Source organism: Hordeum vulgare, chromosome 4H, assembly GCF_904849725.1.
Source record: "Hordeum vulgare subsp. vulgare chromosome 4H, MorexV3_pseudomolecules_assembly, whole genome shotgun sequence".
In the NCBI taxonomy this organism is placed as follows: domain Eukaryota; kingdom Viridiplantae; phylum Streptophyta; class Magnoliopsida; order Poales; family Poaceae; genus Hordeum; species Hordeum vulgare.
In genome coordinates, this window is record NC_058521.1 from 423,408,969 (window position 1) to 423,430,083 (window position 21,115).

The following is a 21,115-nucleotide window of genomic DNA, read 5'->3' on the forward strand; positions in this document are numbered from 1 at the left end:
TCTGATTTCTAACTATTACTGAAGAGAAATCAAAGGTTGTAATAGCATATGAACAGTTGCCAAGGTATATTTGTGCAGACCTGTGACTGAAGGGGCAAATATCCTGTAACATTAGACTGACACTTCCGCATATGAAGTATATATTGTAATCCCATGTTTCTAACAAAAAGATCCTCAAAATCTATCATATACTGTATGAATAAAGGGGGGCCTGAAATCAGGTGTTTGTATGTGACGGATTTTACTGTTTTAATTTCGAGGTATTTATCAGTAGAAACTGCAGTATAGCATACCATGTTCCAATATATGTTTTTGGACACCAATCAAGTAGGCACAACATCGTCACTATGGCAATAATAACGACTAGCTGACAATCAGAGCACAGACACAAGCTGTTTGCTCCAAATCCCTTCCAATCGGATGAGAATTTGAGACAAACTTGTGACAATGTCCGTAGGTGAGATTTAGATAGAGACTACCATGAAAACTGAAAGATCCAATAGGATAGAAAATGAAACATGTGGTACTGTAGCAAAGTCGCAGCTACTGAGAATAACCTAAAATGAGTTCAAAATTACTCTTCCAAACTGAAGTGGGGCTGTATTCAACCAGTCGAGCTTCCTTGGGAACTCAGGTACGTAAGTGGCAGAGCCCCTGTAGAAAATTTTGGAAGTGTGTAAGCGTTTCTTTAAAAATATTCAGCCATGAAGAAAATTCTAGCATTACAGGCCTAGAAAATTGAAGAATAGGCAGGTAGCCAGTTACCTACCCAGTTTCAAAATCAGCTAAATACTTCTTTATTTGCTGAACTCTTGATGACAGTGATTCTCCTACAAAAACAACGCAGGGCGAGCAACATGTAACATAACAACAGATTTCCCAGTTGCAAGAGAAAGATGAGACCAATCAACAACTAGTTTTTTTATCTAACTGCTTCCAAGATAGTTTCAATCATCTTTCTACGTGCTGCAAAAAAGAACATTGAATTCGCTACAGTAAAAAAACTGGCATGACCACTCTAACTGCCTAAAATGATATCATGGTGTTATGACTGCCAGATGGGGTCTGAAACTACTTCAGAGCAAATCTTGTGTAATAGCTCATGGTCTTATTTTTGTCAAAGCTAAAATTGTAGTTCGGACTAGAGACTTCAAAGTACTTTCTTTAATCAATATTGAGCTTGCAAATCCCACATGGGGTTTAATATTTTTGTGCTTACCTTCATTAGTTACAAAAATTGAACTGTTCCCACCCGTGAAAAAGTTAAGCAGACCTTTAGGAGATGCAAACTGCATTGCCTGGATAAATTAAACGAAACCGAAAAATTAATCTAACACTTCCTGCCAGACAGAATTTACTCATGGCAAGTGTAAACAATTGTGCACAATGAAGCAGAAACTTCAAGATGCAGCATAAACTGTAGAAATTGATATGAGAGAAACAGAAGTGCAATATGAACCAGTGCTTCCGTATATGGATCAACAAAACTGTTGTTATTTTACTACGAGAAACTTTAGAATGGACCCTCCCATGGACCCAGAAGGCAACACCACAGAATTAGGCTTATCCAACTTGTGTTAGCCATTCACATGCAAGGCAAGTCTCTTTTTCTATCAGATGATGGCCATAAAGCCCATAATACCCACGTATGCAAAGTGTCACGGCCTATGGGATGAGCAGTTTCAATCTGAAGCTCCAAAGTACTGGTAGGCAGGCATGCACCATGAACAACACTACAGCAGTATAAAAGTGAGGACTTATCTAGGTTTCGTAAAAAGCCAGAAAAAGGCAGTACTGAATTCAGACCAGGTGACAAGGGATGCTACGGCTAACAGCTTACATGGAAGATGTGAATGTTGCCTAGAATCCTCACCTTGTATGTTGGGGCATTATCATTTGGGGTCATTTCAAAAACAAATCAGGCAACTCTTTTTTTTAACCGTTCATTAAAAGTACTAAACCAACAAAAATATTCAACCATTGAAGCCACTAAGACCAAATTTGAGGGCTTAAGCTGAAATATTTGCTCCTTTAAACATTGTAATTAGTGATAATGGTCTGTCTGCCATCCCACCTACCCCTCCACCAACTTCCTGACTGTTGGGGATATCTCCACTACGTCCAGTCTTTCCTCAAGTACTCTGTAACTACCACGGTGGTGTATATTGGTAACTGTAGTTGTAGTTAGTGGTTAGAAACTATAAGTATAGGATCACATTGCTAAAACTCTGGTGATATAACACATGAGGACAATAACTGTTCTCTGCCTCGCTAAGCTCAAACCATGCACCACCAAACTGGAATAAATTGGTATAATTTTCACTTTGCTTATGTTAGAGCTTTGGACAACTGTAACTTCCCTAATGGAAATCACAGGTTAATCTGAATGACAATCTCACATGTTTTAGATGGATGATTTGCAACTTGAACAAATAACACCTCTTTTAGAGAGAACGCGTAAGCCTAGTGTCTCAGTGCACTGATAGAAAGGAGAGTTCTGTATAAGCCCTAAGAAGGGAACATACGGTATTTACAATGCGACGCCTCTGACCGCTAGACACAGTTGTCACCGGAAGCAACACCGCAAGACCCTTCCTCCCGCCATCACCCACTGACTGGCTTCTGTCTTGACCGTGTTAAGGAGGCAAGCTAAGCTGAGTTGCGCGCTGTCAAAGATGCCTTCTTCCACCAGTTTATGAACTTGTCCCCAGCAGCGGAGGGAGAGACTATTGATCAGATCCAGGAGAGTACCTCGTACCACACCATGCAGGAAATGGAGTAGCTGGTGAGGAGGTGCACCATCGTCTTCTCGGACTGGTAGCAAAGCACACAACTTAGGTGCATGTTGCAGACCACGTCGGGTTAGCCTCTCAGTGGTCCAGCAGTGATCCTGGCAGGCGAGCCACATGAAGAACTTCACTCTAAGGGGGCCGAAGACTTCCAGTTGAACTTCCAAGAGCTCAAACCAACCATCCCCTGAAATAGGGTGTTGTAGTAGCTCTTGAACGTGTACGGGCCGTCGAGCATCCAACGCCACAGAATGACATCCGGCAAACTATAACTGCACCCTGTGCACCAACCACCAGAGCTGGACCTACTGCCACAAGGCTAGGGGGGTCAAAGTCTCCTTGATGTGCATGATCCAGCAACGGTCGGGCAAGGCATCTCGGAAAGTCAGGGGTTTCCTAGTGCGCACTAAGACCAAAAGCAGGAGTTCAGGTGCAATCTGCAAAATGGATCTACCGTCAAGCCAGCGATCCTCCCACAAGAGGACCGATGCAATCTTGGTGGATGCAGCAAACACCTCCTGCTAATCCTGGGAAAATTGCAAGTCCAGGCCCGTCCAAGGGTGGAGTGGGTCGGCGCGCATCGTCCACAGCCAACGAACCATGAGGCTGACCGCCACCCTACCTAATTCCGGAGCACCCAAGCCTCCAGTCTGAGGGTCCGGCACTGGGCGCCCTGCCCCTCCAGAACCCTGCAAGATCTTGTCGACCTGCTTCTGCACCTTCTTGTACATTCCGACCAACAACTAGTGTAGAGGCATGGTGGCCAGGACCGACTTGACCAGGGTGAGGCTCCATGGCGTCGTCATCACGGATATATACAAATTAATTAATGAACCAAATAAAGGCAGAAAAGCATGGAACAAGATAATAGTTGGATGTGCTAATGAAAGCAGTGTGTTCGTTATTTCAAAGAGAACAGAAAATGCATACTATTTTCAGCTGAATTTAGAGCCCTTGAACATATTTACTGACAGCAAAAAGAAGGGTAAAATGTAGCTTAGAACTTATACAACAAAGACTGAGGGCAGGTGGCAAAGTGTACTAGTATACAATAGTACCTTCCAATTTCCGATTGTAAAGAAAAGACATGAAAAGGCTATTCCAAGACTTCCATATCTTAATATATCCCGACGAGAACCCAACAACCTGCAGAATTTCTTCTCTGGATGTCAATCAATTATGCGTTGCATAGAGTTACTATGAACACAACTGCATTTCTCTGAACATGTGGAACACCATTCTATTGAGGAGAGTGAATAACCCCTATGGGAATTCTATAACAAGACAGTTTTCAGTGTAAAATGTGTATTCGTAGAAAAAGATTTAAAATGGGCTGCAAGTTAAGTACTTGCAGATAATAGCAGAGCTTAGCTTCTACAAATAAGCACTAAGCTTCTTTGCAGAAACTGACCTTACCCTTGGTCTTCCGAACTTGGAGAGTTTGTATTCTCAACAGATTCAGCAACTGTTGCTCCACTCAGAATTTCAGAAGCATTTCCTAAGGAACTAATATTCTCAGTATTTTCTATCCGTTCATCTGCATCAACTTTCTTTTGATCAGTACTAAGGACACTGATACAACCAAAAAAAATAAAAAATAAATAGCATTCCAAAGTCAATGAAACAGAAAATTGGCATATGACAAAGTTTCTGCATGGACCAATTCAAGAAACCCAACGAAAGCCATTAAGATTCAAGAAAACCACACAGGGCATTATTCATTGAAGTTCATAGAACAAAAGAAGTGAATTTTGCACACAAGATACACAGGTTTTTCTTTCCGGTTTCTCCTACAAGAGATGTATTATTAAAGTAAATCGATTATGCTTGAACTACATACTGTGGTAAGCATTAGAACCACCACACAGGATGTCATTAATTGAAATATCTCCAATGTCTTTTCTGATGAACACAGGACTGGCTTGTCGTAATGCATCTTCATCTAGAGAAGTCGTCACAGCAATACATCTGCAAGATGTGTAACCAGAACAACTATTTAATGTGATAAAAAAATCACATTGAGGCAACTGAACAGATAAACTATAAGGCATATTGCATTCACATATTTGAATTGCATGGGTTCATGGACACACTAAGAACAAATACCAACTAAGATGTGGTGATCATTACATGCAAATCTCTTTTTTTGCAAGAACACAAGCGATTCATGACTACATCAATAGTTGCTGGTCAAATGCCACACTGCTCATGGAAATAATTAATAGAACAGAGTAGCTACTTTAGATGTCAAGAAAGACCATCTGACTCATTAATGGCCTTATGAGAAAATAAGGCTTTGAAGAACTTAAGCACCACTATCATTGTCAGGGTGGTTATGTAATGCTGCATATCATGAGGCCATGTACAAAGGAATGCCATCAGCTGTCTATAAGAAATGCCACATCCCACATATGATCTTTTATAAGGTTGGAAAAAGCGAGCGAGGATAGAAAATGAGGCTCTCTGTTTGTATATATTCTCGTAGACAGCTTCGCCGTCTGTATCACCCGTCCACAACATGTGGTACTACATATAGACCAATTATAGACATATCATTGTACATTCGTCTCTGATTTACTCTATAGATGATATGGATCATACAATAGTAATAATTAGTAAATGCCAGCATTTATGCAAGTCCATGGTAAAAGATTTACTACAATTGACTAAAAATATTCGGATTTGTGCAGTATGACCAAAATCAGCCAGACAATGAACAGCTGGATAAGAATGCAATACAAACCGTATTTCTGCAGCTTCCGCAGCTTGAACTCCAGCAAGCGCATCTTCTATCACGATGCACTGGTACAATATAACATATTCAAATTTTCATATCCAAAATAAATGAAAAACTAGAGAAGGGGTATACCAAGTAATTAAGAACTAAAATCTCAAAAGTAGGATGGTTACTTACATATCTTTTGTCTCGAACAAGCATTTATTATTTTACTCATTGTATATTGGAACAAGAATGTTACAGTATATGTGAATTGCACTAGCCCTTTCCATCAGTTCGGACTTTTGATTGCGTTGGCTGGTGCATGAAGCTTACCATGGTATCAGAGTCCAAGGTCTTGAGTTCAAGTCCTGGCTTTCCCAGTTTATCTAAAAAATTGTTGCTGCCCCCCTTTGTCCACGTATAGGCCTCTTGAGCCATACCTCTGAGTCTATCCACGTGTTGACTTTCTGCGTCAGACGTGAGAGGGGGTGTTGAAATGTATATGTGGATTGCCTAGCCCTTTCCATTAGTTTGGACTTTTGGTTGCGTTGGCTAGTACATGAAGCTTAACATAGTATCAGGGCCTAAGGTCTTAAGCTCAAGTCCCGGATTTCGCAATTTATTTAAAAAATTGCTAGTACCCCCTTTGTGTCCACGTAGAGGCCTCTTGAATCATACATGAGTTTCACACGCCGTCGCTCTCTTTCGGTTGCACGTGTTGACTTGTCTTCCCCGTCACACTTGAGAGGGGGTGTTACAGTATATGCGGATTGCACTAGCCCTTTTCATCAGTTCGGACTTTTGGTTGCGTTGGGTGGTGCATGACCAATAGACGCAAAGCAGTACATACCAACATTGGTGGCATCAACCACGCGACCATAATAACAACAAAAAACCGATGAAAACTATCCTAACCTAAGACCAAAACAAGAGAACAAAATTATCAAATCCTGCTAAGTGTGCCAGGGGGTCTTGTATGCAGTGGCAGGAGGCAAAGCCCCTTGCCCTGGCCAGGGAACAAAACTGTCTAATACTGGCCTTCCCCAGTTCATGCAATAAAACAGAGCAGCTCGTAGTGATGAAAGTCTGCACAGAGTGAAAACCAAGTGGTGGAACAGCATCCAACATTAGATTGAACCTCTTCTACCTTGCCATCGGGCACATACCAACTAAACATTCCAGTTATCATTCGTCACACCCAATTACCCAAAACAGTCCACAGTTAAGCCACATAAGTATATAATTATGGCCACAAATAGTGACTTGCCTAATGATGTTTCAAGCGGCAACCTAGGAAATGGCTATCTGATGTACATGAAAGACTTTGCACTATTGAACTATAACTTCTCTTTGTTATCTAAAAATATGAAAAAGCTACGAAACAACAAAACTTATCCGAACTAGGGCATTAAGGAGAAAAAAGAGGACTAGAAGCAAAAGTAAATATAATTCTAGCCTTCTGCTCCTGTCTTTTTTATCTTGGATATGCATATAATAAAAGGTTTATTTATGAACTTCGTAGAAATCTATCTACTGTACAAATGTCCATGTAAGCAGCAATTGAGATTATATCAGCATGGTTGCAGATTTACCAAAGTCACTCGATTGAATCCATCATGTATATATATTTTCCACAGTCAGAAGATCACAATTTTTAAACGCTTCATAACAGGGTTGTGCATGTGATATGCAAGATAAATTACCTCATCCGTGTCAACACCTAAGTTCTTAGATGCTGCAAGGAAAATGTCTGGAGCCGGCTTTAAATTTTCAAAAGCATCAGCGGAAACAATAGCATCAAATCTGAAATTGGGAAAAGGTTCATCAAGGCCAACTAGCAAATGGAGGATAAAAATTAATTCAATAGTCTATCTTCAGATTTATCTGAAGTCAGTAAAAATTGTTCAGAACAAGTTTAAAATAGTATCGGTCATACTTTCTGCAGACTATGATTAACAGTTCTAAAGTGGTAAAGCAATTGATGTGTTAACCAATAAAGGAATCGAAATTATGAAATTCTAGGATGCAAGAAATTTTTTGAAAATTTATAGGCCCAACTCCACTGAGGCAGTACAGCATAATAGTAACAACAAAAATTTCGGTGTCATTCCAATCAGAACTTTAGTACAACTATGAGATTCAAAACTCAATAGAAGTTTATGAACATGGTCTTGGAATTCAAATAAAAGGAGACACTTACAGCGATACAGGCAAACCAGCAGCTGCCAGATTCGCGTCAACCTTAACCCTATCAGCGCTAGATGCAACAGCGACCTTCAGACCTGCGTTTTTGCACTATACTGACAAAGCAATAATCACTTCCTAACACCATGAGGCTAACACAAATATAAATTCAGAAACTGCAAATACCTCCATGATGAGTTCCAGAGCCCCAGGGAACCCAATTCCAGAATTTGGTTTAGCATACTGCAGAACAGAACATAATATTTTAGCATGGTGCAATCAAACTGAAATGGAGAATAGAAGAAACAGATTGCACAACAAATTTAAACCTTCTCAAGGTATATCTCAAAAAAGCGCTTCTTGGCGCTTTCAGTACTGAAATCTTTCACTCCTTTCACCCTGGCAACACCTCCAAGGAAATTGGCCTCACCTATATCATTTTATCCACATTGGAAGCAAGCAGAAAAAAATGAAGCTGATAATAATTCCTTTATTGTGCAACTCAGATCATGCAAAAAAAGTAACGAGAGAAGAAAATGTACACAATTAAATGTTTGATAATTGGTATCATGTCCACCAATGCAGGGATTGGTAGAACATTTATGCTTATAGCTAGAGCTAACATACTCTCAAGAGTACTCTGATGTGACAGTATTTTTTCAGTTCAGTAAATGGCTCTATGGGCTGTGACAGAATGTTATTGTTTTAAAACTAGAAAACTAATTTGCGAGGGATCATGGTTACTGTCAAATAAGCATATAACCAATTAGTGGCCAATGAAAATACCAAGGAATCATAATGATCCTTACAGACTGCCGAATAACACAAATTAGAAAACTTAAGAAGCACGGAACTTGGTTCGAGCATACTGTTCAATTATTCTGCTGCGGAAGTGGTGTACAATGTACTATCAAGCCAGTTACAACCGAAGTACAGTCGTACAGATACACGTTTAAAAACAATAAAGTACTTCCTCCGTTCCTAAATATAAGTCTTTCTAGAGGTTTCACTAATGGATTACATACGGATGTATATAGACATATTTTAGAGTATCGATTCACTTATTTTGCTCAGCGTGTAGACACCTATTGAAATATCTTAAAAGACTTATATTTAGGTACGGAGGGAGTAGCTCGTAGTTTTAAAAGCAATATATGTAGGTCATATTGTGCATACAGTATCTGTAGTTCAGATTACACGCAACTTAATAGGATACCAGCATATAGGATGGGATGGTCGTCAGAGATCGCGAACTGCATTTCCGATCTGACAGTACAAGTAGCACAGACAGATAAGTCACCTGTGCCCGTGAAGGGGATGAAGTCATCCACGTTGACGTCGACGCCCATCTCGGCGAAGACGTCCACGGCGGCGCGGCGCGACGGCTCCTCGCTGTTGCAGAGCACGCCGTCCATGTCGAATAGCACAGCCGAGACCTTCCCCCATGCCCCCGGCACCGCCTCGGCCTCCGACGAGGAGGGCGCTGGGGCGGAGGCGGAGGCGGCGACGACGGGACGTCGCCCCCGGCGTGGGAGTTGCGGGGCGGCGGCGGCGGTGGCCAGGGATAGGGCTTTCGGTAGAAGCAGAGGGCGGAGCGGTGGTGCCGGGGAGGCCAGCGGGTAGTGCCGAGAGGTGAGCAGGCGGTGGAAGCTTCTAGAAGGCACGATTTGCCGCGCCATTGTAGCCGTTGGGGACCGCGAGCTCGGGAGTAGGGGGAGCCTGCGGCGGTTTATGTGGCGGGGCGGCCACGGTGCAAGAGCGGGTGGATATCTGATTCTAAACGTGGCTCGTCCTTTGCTGCGGTCTCTGCTTGGGTGCTGCGACCTTATCTTGGCATGATCCACACAAAATGCAAGAAGGAAAATGAGGCGGAAGAATTTAGGAAACGTTTATACACGGTGCTGGTTGAACCATTTCGGCAGGACCCATCGCGTTCGGTTGATCTACGCGGATCACGCGCGTCCTGTCTGTGCACGTCGTCGTTGCCCCCTCCCCCGTACAAACGCCGCCGTCACGTGCGTCCCCTGTGCGCAAGCCGCCGTCGCCCCTTCCCCTGCACAGGCGCCGCCGCACGCCCTCGTACCTTCGCTGGCGTCCCCTTTAAGTAGGCCGTCGTTGTCCCCTTCCCCCCCCCCACCCGCACGCGCCGCCGCACGCCCTCGTACCCTTCGTTAGCGTTGCTGCAAAACCACCATCGTCGGTGCTCGGGCCGAGCCACGGAAGATGCCATGGCTGCCTCCTGTCATGGACGGATCTGTGCGTATGCATCTATTAAAAAAAGCTACAAGCAATGTGCAAAAAGCTTCAAACGGCATGAAAGAAGCTTCAACCGGCATGAAAAAAGGCTTCAAGCGTTGACGGAAATTTTGCTACAAGCGTTGGCATGGCGAGCTGCAACCATGATGAAAAAATGCTACAACCATTATACAAATTTGCTACATTCTTCATTTGATTTGCTGCAACCGACGATGTAAAAAGCTTCAACCGGCGACATCGAAACATAAGAAGCTGCAATAGTTGACACAAAAGCTTCAACCACAGACCAACGAGGAAAGCCTGTCATTTTTGCTACAACCAGCAAAAAGCTTCAAACGACATGGAAAAAGCTTCAACCGTTATGGAAAAAGCTTCAAGCGACACGGAAAAAATTTCAACGAAAGTGAAAAAAGCTTCAAACCGGCGGCGTCGACGGCGACGAGCTCCGGCGAGCGGCTCTGACGAGCGCGCCGACGAGCAGCTCCGGCGAGTGGCTCCGACAAGGATGCTGGCGAGCGCGCCGACGAGAAGCTCCGGCGAACGGCGGCTCCGGCGAGTACGGGGTGTGTTGTGCTGCTTCAAGCTCAGTCCCCTCACGGGAGATTACGGCCGGGGTCAATGGCACTCATGACGCTGCAATTTTCCAGAGAAAGACGATGCAAGAGATTGACGAAGAGACAAACCAATCTGATGGCTAGCAGCTGTTGCATCGCAGGGTCACGCGTCGACCGACGGGGGCGCTCGCGCCGGTGCGCCGGTAGAACGGTGCCCAAGAATTTACAAGTTTACAACCACAGACAACGGTGTTCGAACATTTTTTTTCGTCTCGAACGTAAACGTTAGGATCACTTTGGTCGCTGTATTTCAGAGGTATCACGGCATCTCTACGAGATCCCGCAAAAGAGCGTGTAAAATTCCGACCGTTTTGCAAGTTCCTGCTTTTTTTGGCCCGAAAAGATCCGCCAAACAAAGCTTGACCCATAACAAAATTACATGTGGTCCGCGTATTCATCCCTCCGGCGCTATATTTACAGGGCCGGTCGGGTTTTAGGGTTAGCAAACCCTATCCCCTCCGGTGCAATTTGCACGTTGCGTTGCTAGCCCCCTTCAATTGCGGCGACATATATCGTTGTTTTCTTTCTCCTCGATGGTCGATGATGCTCATGGGCGCGGCGAACGTGGCGGGTCGCTGCCACGCAAGCTCGCACGGCATGACGCGGAGGCTGGCGGCTCTAGTCAGCGTGTCGTCGAGCCATGGTGCTCGAAGTAAGCACGTGACCGCGGTCGGCTCTTCCGCAGCGGCAGGCGGAGCCCTTGGGCCGACTTCCATGAGATCGGTGCCAACCTCTTTCCGCACTTCCATAGGTGTCGGGTGGTCGATACAGAGCTCATAGCCGCGGAACGTGTGGTGGTGGCCGGTTAAGAAGGCGTCAATGCCAAGGAGGAGCATGCCCTTTGCCAACGCGCTCGGAAAGTCCACTGCCAAGTTCTACCTCGACGCCGATGAGTGAGACTGACGATTTAGGTTTAATGTGTAGCGTGAAGTTTGTATTTTCTATGTATGCACTATGATTGCGGAGATATTTTTGAATTTGCACTATGAGATTTATGGGATTTGTTCCGTCATAGCTTTCGCGTTCCCGCAAAATCATTTTGGGGGGAACCCTAATTGTAGTGGATCTGCAAGAGATGCTCTCAAAATACCATTAGCATACTTTGACAGGCGTCCACACCGTCGGCTGCGCCAGCTGGACATGCTCGGGTGGCAAATACAAACCCACTCTCTTCTATACGATTGTACTGAACGCCTCTGCGTGTCCACCGCCGAACCACACGGCATGCCACCACCAATGGCAAAGCTCTCTTGTTGCTTCCCTCACTCTCTAAAATCCTCCGTAGATGAACACTTACCAACACCAACACCGCACGCCCAAGCATCTTCCCAGTAAATCGCAAGCACCAACCACACACCTACGATGCACGATACAGTAAAGTAGGTTGATGACTTGGGGGGAAAGAGATGGTTGACGGTGTCCTGGATTAGGAGGCGCTTGCCATGTTGGTCTGCCAGTCATGGGTTGGGCCGAGGACTCACCAACAACTAAAGAATGGGTCATGTAACCATGGCCCCCGACGTGCTCAAGATGAAATCCTCCGTAGGCTTGGCGCATCCTCCAAGGCATAATTGAATGATCGGCATGTTTATCCCTAGATGTAGCTGACATGCTTGTAACCCAAGATACCCCCAATGTATATATAAGCACAACAGTTTAGACCGTAAAGGTTAATAATTCACTCATACGGTCTCGAGGTAGATCTTCTTGTACTTTGTACTCGAGCACGATCAATATAACAAGAGCATGGCAAAGGGTTTTACCTCTTCGAGAGGGCCCAAACCTAGGTAAACATCGTGTGTCTCTTTGCTTTGTGTTACCATCTAGCCGAGAACACCAGCTCCGGTTTTAGCACCAATGTTGGTGTCCCATGGATGGCCCGTTGTGTGGTCATAAATGCTCAATGGAAGCATCAATCAATGATACGATCCACTCTAGTGCAATCTTTATGCCGAAGCAACAAGACCTTGGCTCGACCGAGACACCAGGGCGCCCTGGAGCTCCCACTCCCAGTCAGGATATGAATCCCGACGAATCAAATCTAGTGCTAGGACACCCGCCATGTCTTTGGATCTTGCCAAGGATCTCCGCCCAATTACTTCCCTGAGTTGGTTTCGCACCGGCCTTGGGATAACAACTACCCTTGTTCAGATCAAACCTTGAGTTCGGATCCGAGGACTCATCACTGCAACTCGGCCAACATAGTCGAGCACTCCTCCCTGAGGCCAATGGTAAATTAGCCACAAGAAAATTTCTCTCGAGAACCGACTCTAGACCGGTCCATGATTAAATTTCAACTCCCACCCGCCCCCATGTTGCGTATCACCTCGAAAACTCCGAGCGAGACAATAATTGGGACTTGGGTCTTATCATACAAAAACCAGAAGAAAATGTCTGACAAATTTGGATGAGATTTTTGTTTGTAAAAAAACAATCCCACACTAATGTGGTGTTGAGTCCCTAGTGGCGTTCTAGTTCAATTTGCCTCAATGAGGGAATTGCAAACACTTTGGCACGCAGACGCTGTTAGAGCATATTTATCCATGTGTGGTTTTGGTAATTGATGACAATCCCTATGGACTAATGGTTTCCTTGAGTTATATTCAAAGGATTTGTCCATAGGCACTTCTTCAAGTACATCTATTGGTTTCAAGGAGTTTATATGATGACCAAGGTGGTATTCAAGGTTTTATCCAAAGATTGGTCACAAAGACACAAGGTTGATCAAGACTAAGTCAAAGAGTGAATTAAGTTGATCAACACACAAAGCATACAAGATTTACCAAGAGGGATCAAGTGATCCCATGGTATGGTAGGCATTGTACATTACACTTTGTGTACTAACCCAAGGTCTTCGTGAGAGTTCTTTGTGTGTTAGAGCATATTTCTCCATATGTGGTTTTGGTAATTGATGACAATCCATCTGGACTAATGGTTGCCTTAAGTTATATTCAAAGGATTTGTCCATGGGTACTTCTTGAAGTCCATCCATTGGTTTCAAGGGGTTTATATGATGACCAAGGTGGTATTCAAGTTTTTATCCAAAGATTGGCCATAAAGACACAAGGTTGATCAAGACTAAGTCAATGAGTAAATCAAGTTGATCAACACATAAAGCGTACAAGATGTATCGAGAGGGATCAAGGGATCACATGGTATGATAAGCATTGTCCATTACGCTTTGTGTACTAACCCATAATCTTCGTGAGAGTTCTTTGTGGGGTTAGATGTGTCTCCATGGACTTGCGGCAAGAGGAGGATCTCATACACCCCATGGAGGATGACATCAAGTGTTGATCATCATCAAGATTGCGGAGTGCAAGTTCAAGTGGAGCATCACGAAGATATCATGCTTGAAGCTTGTTGTCCATTGTAGTGGCAATGGACATGTGAAGATGTGTTGAAGAGTGGCTCACCCATAGTGAGTATGGGGGGCAATCAACTAGTCTTCATCAAGCCAGCACAATCAAGAAAGGTGGTCCATCTTGAGGAAGTTAAGATCGTCATCATCTAGCTCAAGTGGACTATGTGCAAGGTATAGGTTTTCCCTTGATAGGTTTTATATTTTAGGATAGATTTTGTACTATCAAGGGGGGCTCTCAACTAGGTAGCTTGGTCGTATCGTTCGTTGAGAGCTCAAACCATTTGTATCCTTGCATCATATTTCTTGGTTCTTCTTTGGTGTTTCTCTTTCCGAGTTTTAGAGCTTATGGTCATTTTGTTGGGGAACGTTGCATGGGAAACACAAAAAAATCCTACGCACACGAAGACCTATCATGGTGATGTTCATCTACGAGAGGGAGATCGGATCCACATACCCTTGTAGATCGCTAAGCGGGAAGCGTTAAGAAACACGGTTGATGTAGTAGAACAGCTTCGTGTTTCAAATCACCGTCGTCCCACGATCCGTCCCGATCTAGCACCGAACGAATGGCACCTCCGCGTTCAGCACACGTACATCTCGATGACGATCTCCCCCTTCTTGATCCAGCAAGAGAGACAGAGAAGTAGATGATTTCTCCGGCAGCGTGACGACGCGCCGGTGATGGTGATGATCTATTCCTGCAGGGCTCCGCCCGAGCTCCGCAGAAAATCGATCTAGAGGAAGAACTACGAAGAGGTTTAGGGTTGCACGTGGAAAAAGTTATGTCTCAAAACCCCTAAAACCTCTAGTATACATAGGAGGAGGGGAGGGGCTAGCCTTGGGGCTCAAGAGAGCCCCTAGGGCGTCGTCCGAGTGGAGGAGGAGGGACTCCCACTTCAATTCGGTTTGGGAAGGAGGAGTCCCTTCCTTCCTTCCACCTCCCTCTTTTTTTTCTCCTTTGATTTTTCCTCTTGGCTGAAATATCCCTATTGGGCTGGCCTCACCAGCCCACCAAGGGTTGGTGCGCCACCCATGGGCTATTAGGTTCATTCCCGGGTGGGTGGCCCCCTCCCGGTAAAAACTCGGAACCCATTCGTCACTTCCGGTACATGGTCGGCGATGTCCGAAATCCTTCCGGAGGCCAAATGAAACAATCCTATATATCAATCTTCGTTTTTGGGCCATTTCGTAAACCCTTGTGAAGTCTGTGATCTCATCCGGGACTCCGAACAAACCTTCGGTCACCAACACCTATAACTCAACTATACTGAAACGTCACCGAACCTTAAGTGTGCAGACCCTGCGGGTTCGAGAACTATGCAGACATGACCTAAGACACTCCCTGGTCAATATCCAATAGTGGGACCTAGATGTCCATATTGGATCCTACATATTCTACGAAGATCTTATCGGTTGAACCTCTGTGCCAAGGATTCATATAACGACGTATACCATTCCCTTTGTCCTTCGGTATGTTACTTGCACGAGATTTGATCGTCAGTATCCCTATACCTATTTCAATCTCGTTACTGGCAAGTCTCTTTACTCATTCCGTAATACAAGAACCCGTGACTAACACTTTAACCACATTGCTTGCAAGGCTTATATGTGATGTTGTATTACCGAGTGGGCCCCGAGATACCTCTCCGTCACACGGAGTGACAAATCCCAGTCTTAATCCATGCTAACTCAACGGACACCTTTGGAGATACATGTAGAGCACCTTTATAGTCACCCAGTAACGTTGCGACGTTTGATACACAAAAGGTATTCCTACGGTGTCACTGAGTTACATGATCTCATGGTCATAGGAATGAATACTTTACACGCAGAAAACAATAGCAACAAAATGACACGGTCACATGCTACATTTATAGTTTGGGTCTTGTCCATCACATAATTCTCCCAATGATGCAATCCATTCATGAAGTGACAACACTTGCATATGGTCAGAAAACCTTAACCATCCTTGATCAACTGGCTAGTCAACTAGAGGCTTACTAGGGACATAGTTTTGTCTATATATCCACACATGCATTTATGTTTTCATTCAATACAATTATAGCATGGATAATAAACGATTATCTTGAAATAGGAAATATAATAATAACTATTTTATCATTGCCTCTAGGGCATATTTCCAACAGTCTCCCACTTGCACTAGAGTCAATAATCTAGTCTCACGTCGCTATGTGATTTTCATTGGAATGAATCTAACACCCATACAGTTCTGGTGTTGATCATGCTTCGCTCTGGAAGAGGTTTAGTCAGCGGATCTGCAACATTCAGATCCGTGTGCACTTTTGCAAATACTTACGTCCTCTCCTTCGACATAGTCGCGAATGAGGTTGAAGCATCGTTTGATGTGTCTGGTCTTCTTGTGAAACCTTGGTTCCTTGGCTAGAGCAATGGCACCAGTGTTGTCACAGAACATAGTTATTGGATTTAGTGTGCTCGGCACAACTCCAAGATCCGTCATGAACTACTTCATCCAGACACCCTCCTTAGCCACCTCCGAGGCAGCCATGTACTCCGCTTCACATGTAGAATCTGCTACGACGCTTTGCTTGGAACTGCACCAGCTTACCACACCCCCATTGAGAATAAATATGTATCCGATTTGAGACTTAGAGTCATCCGGGTCAATGTCAAAGCTTGCATCCACGTAACCCTTTACGACGAGCTCTTCATCACCTCCATAAACGAGAAACATTTCCTTAGTCCTTTTCAGGCAGTTTAGAATATTCTTGACTGCCGCCCAGTGTTCCACTCCTGGATCACTTTGAAACCTGCCTGCCATACTTATGGTCAGGCTGACGTCCGGTCTTGTGCACAACATTACATACATGATAGACCCTATGGCTGAAGCATACGGGACGGTACTCATCTTTTCTCTATCTTTTGCAGTTACTGGACACTGAGTCTTACTCAACTTTATACCTTGTAACACTGACAATAACCCCTTCTTGGATTGCTCCATTTTGAACTTCTTCAAAACTTTATCAAGGTATGTGCTTTGTGAAAGTCCTATTAGGAGCCTCGATCTATCTCTATAGATCTTAATGCCTAATATGTAATCAGCTTCTCCTAGGTCTTTCATTGAAAAACATTTGTTCAAGTAATCCTTTACGCTCTCTAAAAACTCCACATTGTTTCCAATCAGCAATATGTCATCCACATATAATATTAGAAACGCTACAGAGCTCCCACTCACTTTCTTGTATATACAAGATTCTCCAACTACTTGTATAAACCCAAATGCTTTGGTCACCTCATCAAAGCGCTTATTCCAACTCCGAGATGCTTGCACCAGTCCATAAATGGATCGCTGGAGCTTGCATACTTTGTTAGCATTCTTTGGATCGACAAAACCTTTGGGTTGCATCATATACAACTCTTCCTTAAGAAAACCATTAAGGAACGCCGTTTTGACATCCATCTGCCAGATTTCGTAATCGAAAAATGCAGCTATTGCTAACATGATTCGGACGGACTTAAGCATCGCTACCGGTGAGAATGTCTCATCATAGTCAACTCCTTGAACTTGTGAAAAAACCTTTGCCACAAGTCGAGCTTTATAAACGGTTACATTACCGTCCGCGTCCGTCTTCTTCTAGATCCATTTGTTCCGAATAGCCTTGCGACCTTCACATAATACTTCCAAAGTCCATACTTTGTTTTCATACATAGATCCTATCTCGGATTTCCTGGCCTCTAACCATTTGTTGGAATCCGGGCCCACCATTGCTTCTTCATAATTCGCAAGCTCATTGTTGTCCAACAACATGATATATAAGACATGATTCCTGTACCACTCAGGAGCAGTACGTGATCTTGTCGACCTGCGAGGTGCGATAGTAACTTGATACGAAGCTTCATGATCATCATCATTAGCTTCCTCGTCAACCGGTGTTGCCTCGACAGAGATTTCCCTCTGCCCTGCGCCACCATCTTGAGGGAGCAGAGGTTCCAAAACCTCATCAAGTTCTATCTTCCTCCCACTCAATTCTTTCGAGAGAAACTCTTTCTCAAGAAAAAGCTCCGTTCTTAGCAACAACCACTTTGCCCTCGGATATGAGATAGAAGGTGTACCCAACTGTCTCTTCTGGGTAACCTATGAAGACGCACTTTTCTGCTTTGGGTTCCAGCTTTTCAGGTTGAAGCTTTTTGACATAAGCATCGCATCCCCAAACTTTAAGAAATGACAACTTTGGCTTCTTGCCATGCCATAGCTCATACGGTGTCGTCTCAATGGATTTTGATGGTGCCCTATTTAAAGTGAATGTAGCTGTCTCTAATGCATAGCCCCAACACGATAATGGCAAATCGGTAAGAGACATCATAGGTTGCACCATATCTAACAAAGTACGATTACGACGTTCGGACACACCATTATGCTATGGTGTTCCAGGCAGTGTCAACTGTGCAACAATTCCACATTGTATTAAGTGAGAACCAAACTCAAAACTCAGATATTCTCCCCCTCGATCAGATCGTAGGAACTTAATCTTCTTGCTACGATATTTTCAACTTCACTCTGAAATTGCTTGAACTTTTCAAATGTTTCATACTTGTGCTTCATCAATTAGATATATCCATACCTACTCAAATCATTAGTGAAGGTGAGAAAATAACGATATCCGCCGCACGCCTCCACACTCATTGGCCCGCACACATCAGTATGTATGATCTCCAACAAATCACTTGCACGCTCCATTGTTCCAAAGAACGGAGTCTTAGTCATCTTGCCCATGAGGCATGGTTCGCACGTGTCAAGTGATTCGAAATCAAGTGAATCCAAAACCCCGTCAGCATGGAGTTTCTTCATGCGCTTTACACCAATACGACCTAAGCGGCAGTGCCACAAAAAGGTGGTGCTATCATTGTTAACTCTACATCTTTTGGTCTCACTGCTATGGATATGTGTGTCATCACAATCAAGATTCAATATGAACAAACCCCTCACATTGGGTGCATGACCATAAAAGATATTACTCATAAAAATAGAACAACCCTTATTCTCTAACTTAAATGACTAACCGTCTCGCAATAAACAAGATCCAGATATAATGTTCATGCTTAACCAGGCACTAAATAACAATTATTTAAGTTCATAACTAATCCCGGTGGTAACTGAAGTGAGACCGTGACAACGGCGATTGCATCAACCTTGGAACCATTTCCCACGCGCATCGTCACTTCGTCCTTCGCCAGCCTTCGTTTATTCTGCAGTTCCTGCTTCGAGTTGCAAATATGAGCAACATAACCGGTATCAAATACCCAGGCACTACTTTGAGAGCTAGTTAGGTACACATCAATAACATGTATATCACATATACGTGGTTTGGCGTTGGCCACCTTCATATCCGCCAAATACTCGGGGCAGTTGCGCTTCCAGTGACCCATCCCCTTGCAATAATAGCACTCAGTTTCCGGCTTAGGTCCAACCTTGGGTTTCTTCGTCAGAGGGGCAACAGCTTTGCCGCTCTTCTTGGAGTTACCCTTCTTGCCTTTGCCGCTTTTCTTTAAACCAGTGGTCTTATTGACCATCAACACTTGATGTTCTTTCCGGAGTTCTGACTCTGCGACTTTCAGCATCGCGAATAACTCACCAAGTGACTTATTCATCCCTTGCACGTTATAGTTCAACACAAATCTCTTGTAGCTAGGTGGCAATGATCGAAGAATTCTGTCAGTGATAGCCTCTTGCGGGAGTTCAATCCCCAGGTTCAGCTAGACGGTTTGAGTACCCAGACATTTTGAGCACATGTTCACTGACAGACGAATTCTCGTCCATTTTGCAAGCATATAATTTATCGAAGGTCTCATACCTCTCGATCCGAGCATTCTTCTGAAAGATAAACTTCAACTCCTGGAACATCTCATATGCTCCATGACGTTCAAAGCATCGTTGAAGTCTTGGTTCTAAGCCATACAAGACTGCACATTGAACTACTGAGTAGTCCTCCTTACGTGCTTGCCAAGCGTTCAAAACATCTTGTTCATACGTAGCGGGTGGTTCATCTCCTAGCGCTGCATCAAGGACATATTTCTTTTTCCCAACTTGTAGGATGAGACTCAGATTACGAGCCCAGTCTACAGAGTTGCTACCATCATCTTTCAGCTTAGCTTTCTCTAGGAACGTATTGAAATTCAGGGTTGCTACTGCGTGAGTCATTGAGGTACAACATAAAATATTGCAAAGTTTACTTAGACTATGTTCAAGACAATTAAAGTTCAACTAATCATATTACTAATAAACTCCCACTCAAATAGACATCCCTCTAGTTATTTGAGTGTGGCACGATCCAAATTCACTATCTCAAGTCCGATCATCACGTGAGTTGAGTGTTGTTTCAGTGATAAACATCTCTATGTTAATCATATCAACTATACGATTCATGCTCGACCTTTCGGTCTCTTGTGTTCCGAGGCCATGTCTGCACATGCTAGGCTCGTCAAGTTTAACCCGAGTGTTCCGCGTGTGCAACTATTTTGCACCCGTTGTATGTGAACGTTGAGTCTATCACACCCGATCATCACATGGTGTCTCGAAACGATGAACTGTCGCAACGGTGCACAGTCAGGGAGAACACAATTTTATCTTTAAATTTAGTGAGGGATCACCTTATAATGCTACCGTCGTTCTAAGCAAGATAAGGTGCATAAAAGGATTAACATCACATAAAATTCATAATTGACATGATATGGCCATGATCTTGTGCTTCTTGATCTCCATAACCAAAGCACTGGCATGATATTCATCATCACCGGTGCCACACCATTATCTCCATCATCGTGCCGCCATCGAGGCTGTCGTGCTATCTATGCTATTACTACTAAAGCTACAACCTAGCAATATAGTAAACACATCTGCAAACACAAACGTTAGTTTAAAGACAACTCTATGGCACCTGTCGGTTGCCGTAGCATTGACGTGCAAGTCGATATTTAACTATTACAACATGATCATCTCATACATACAATATATCACATCATGTCTTTGGCCATATCACATCACATGCATACCCTGCAAAAACAAGTTAGAGATCCTCTAATTTGTTGTTGCATGTTTTACGTGGCTTCTATGGGTATCTAGTATGATCGCATCTTACTTACGCAAAACCACAACGGAGATGTGCAAATTGCTATTTAACCTCTCTCCAAGTACCGCCTCGGTCAAACCCAA

The 21,115-nt window shown here is 43.9% G+C and overlaps 1 protein-coding gene across 2 annotated transcripts in view; it reads right to left on the reverse strand.

Moving 5' to 3' along the window:
- Window positions 1-9,504, reverse strand: part of LOC123448808 (protein SUPPRESSOR OF QUENCHING 1, chloroplastic) — a 33,840-nt gene extending 24,336 nt beyond the window's left edge. Inside the window, exons 1-12 of one of the 2 annotated variants that reach the window (XM_045125827.1) lie at window positions 8,993-9,504; window positions 8,022-8,122; window positions 7,879-7,935; window positions 7,709-7,803; window positions 7,212-7,311; window positions 5,533-5,591; window positions 4,630-4,757; window positions 4,206-4,326; window positions 3,848-3,935; window positions 1,220-1,298; window positions 770-830; window positions 579-654 (exon numbers count right to left, since the gene is read on the reverse strand). In XM_045125827.1, the coding sequence (XP_044981762.1) occupies window positions 579-654; window positions 770-830; window positions 1,220-1,298; window positions 3,848-3,935; window positions 4,206-4,326; window positions 4,630-4,757; window positions 5,533-5,591; window positions 7,212-7,311; window positions 7,709-7,803; window positions 7,879-7,935; window positions 8,022-8,122; window positions 8,993-9,371 (1,344 nt within the window). In that variant the 5' untranslated portion in view covers window positions 9,372-9,504. Of the gene's footprint in view, window positions 1-578; window positions 655-769; window positions 831-1,219; window positions 1,299-3,847; window positions 3,936-4,205; window positions 4,336-4,629; window positions 4,758-5,532; window positions 5,592-7,211; window positions 7,312-7,708; window positions 7,804-7,878; window positions 7,936-8,021; window positions 8,123-8,992 lie in introns of both variants that reach the window. The other variant, XM_045125826.1, reaches the window with a different exon arrangement.
- Window positions 9,505-21,115: the final 11,611 nt, after the last annotated feature.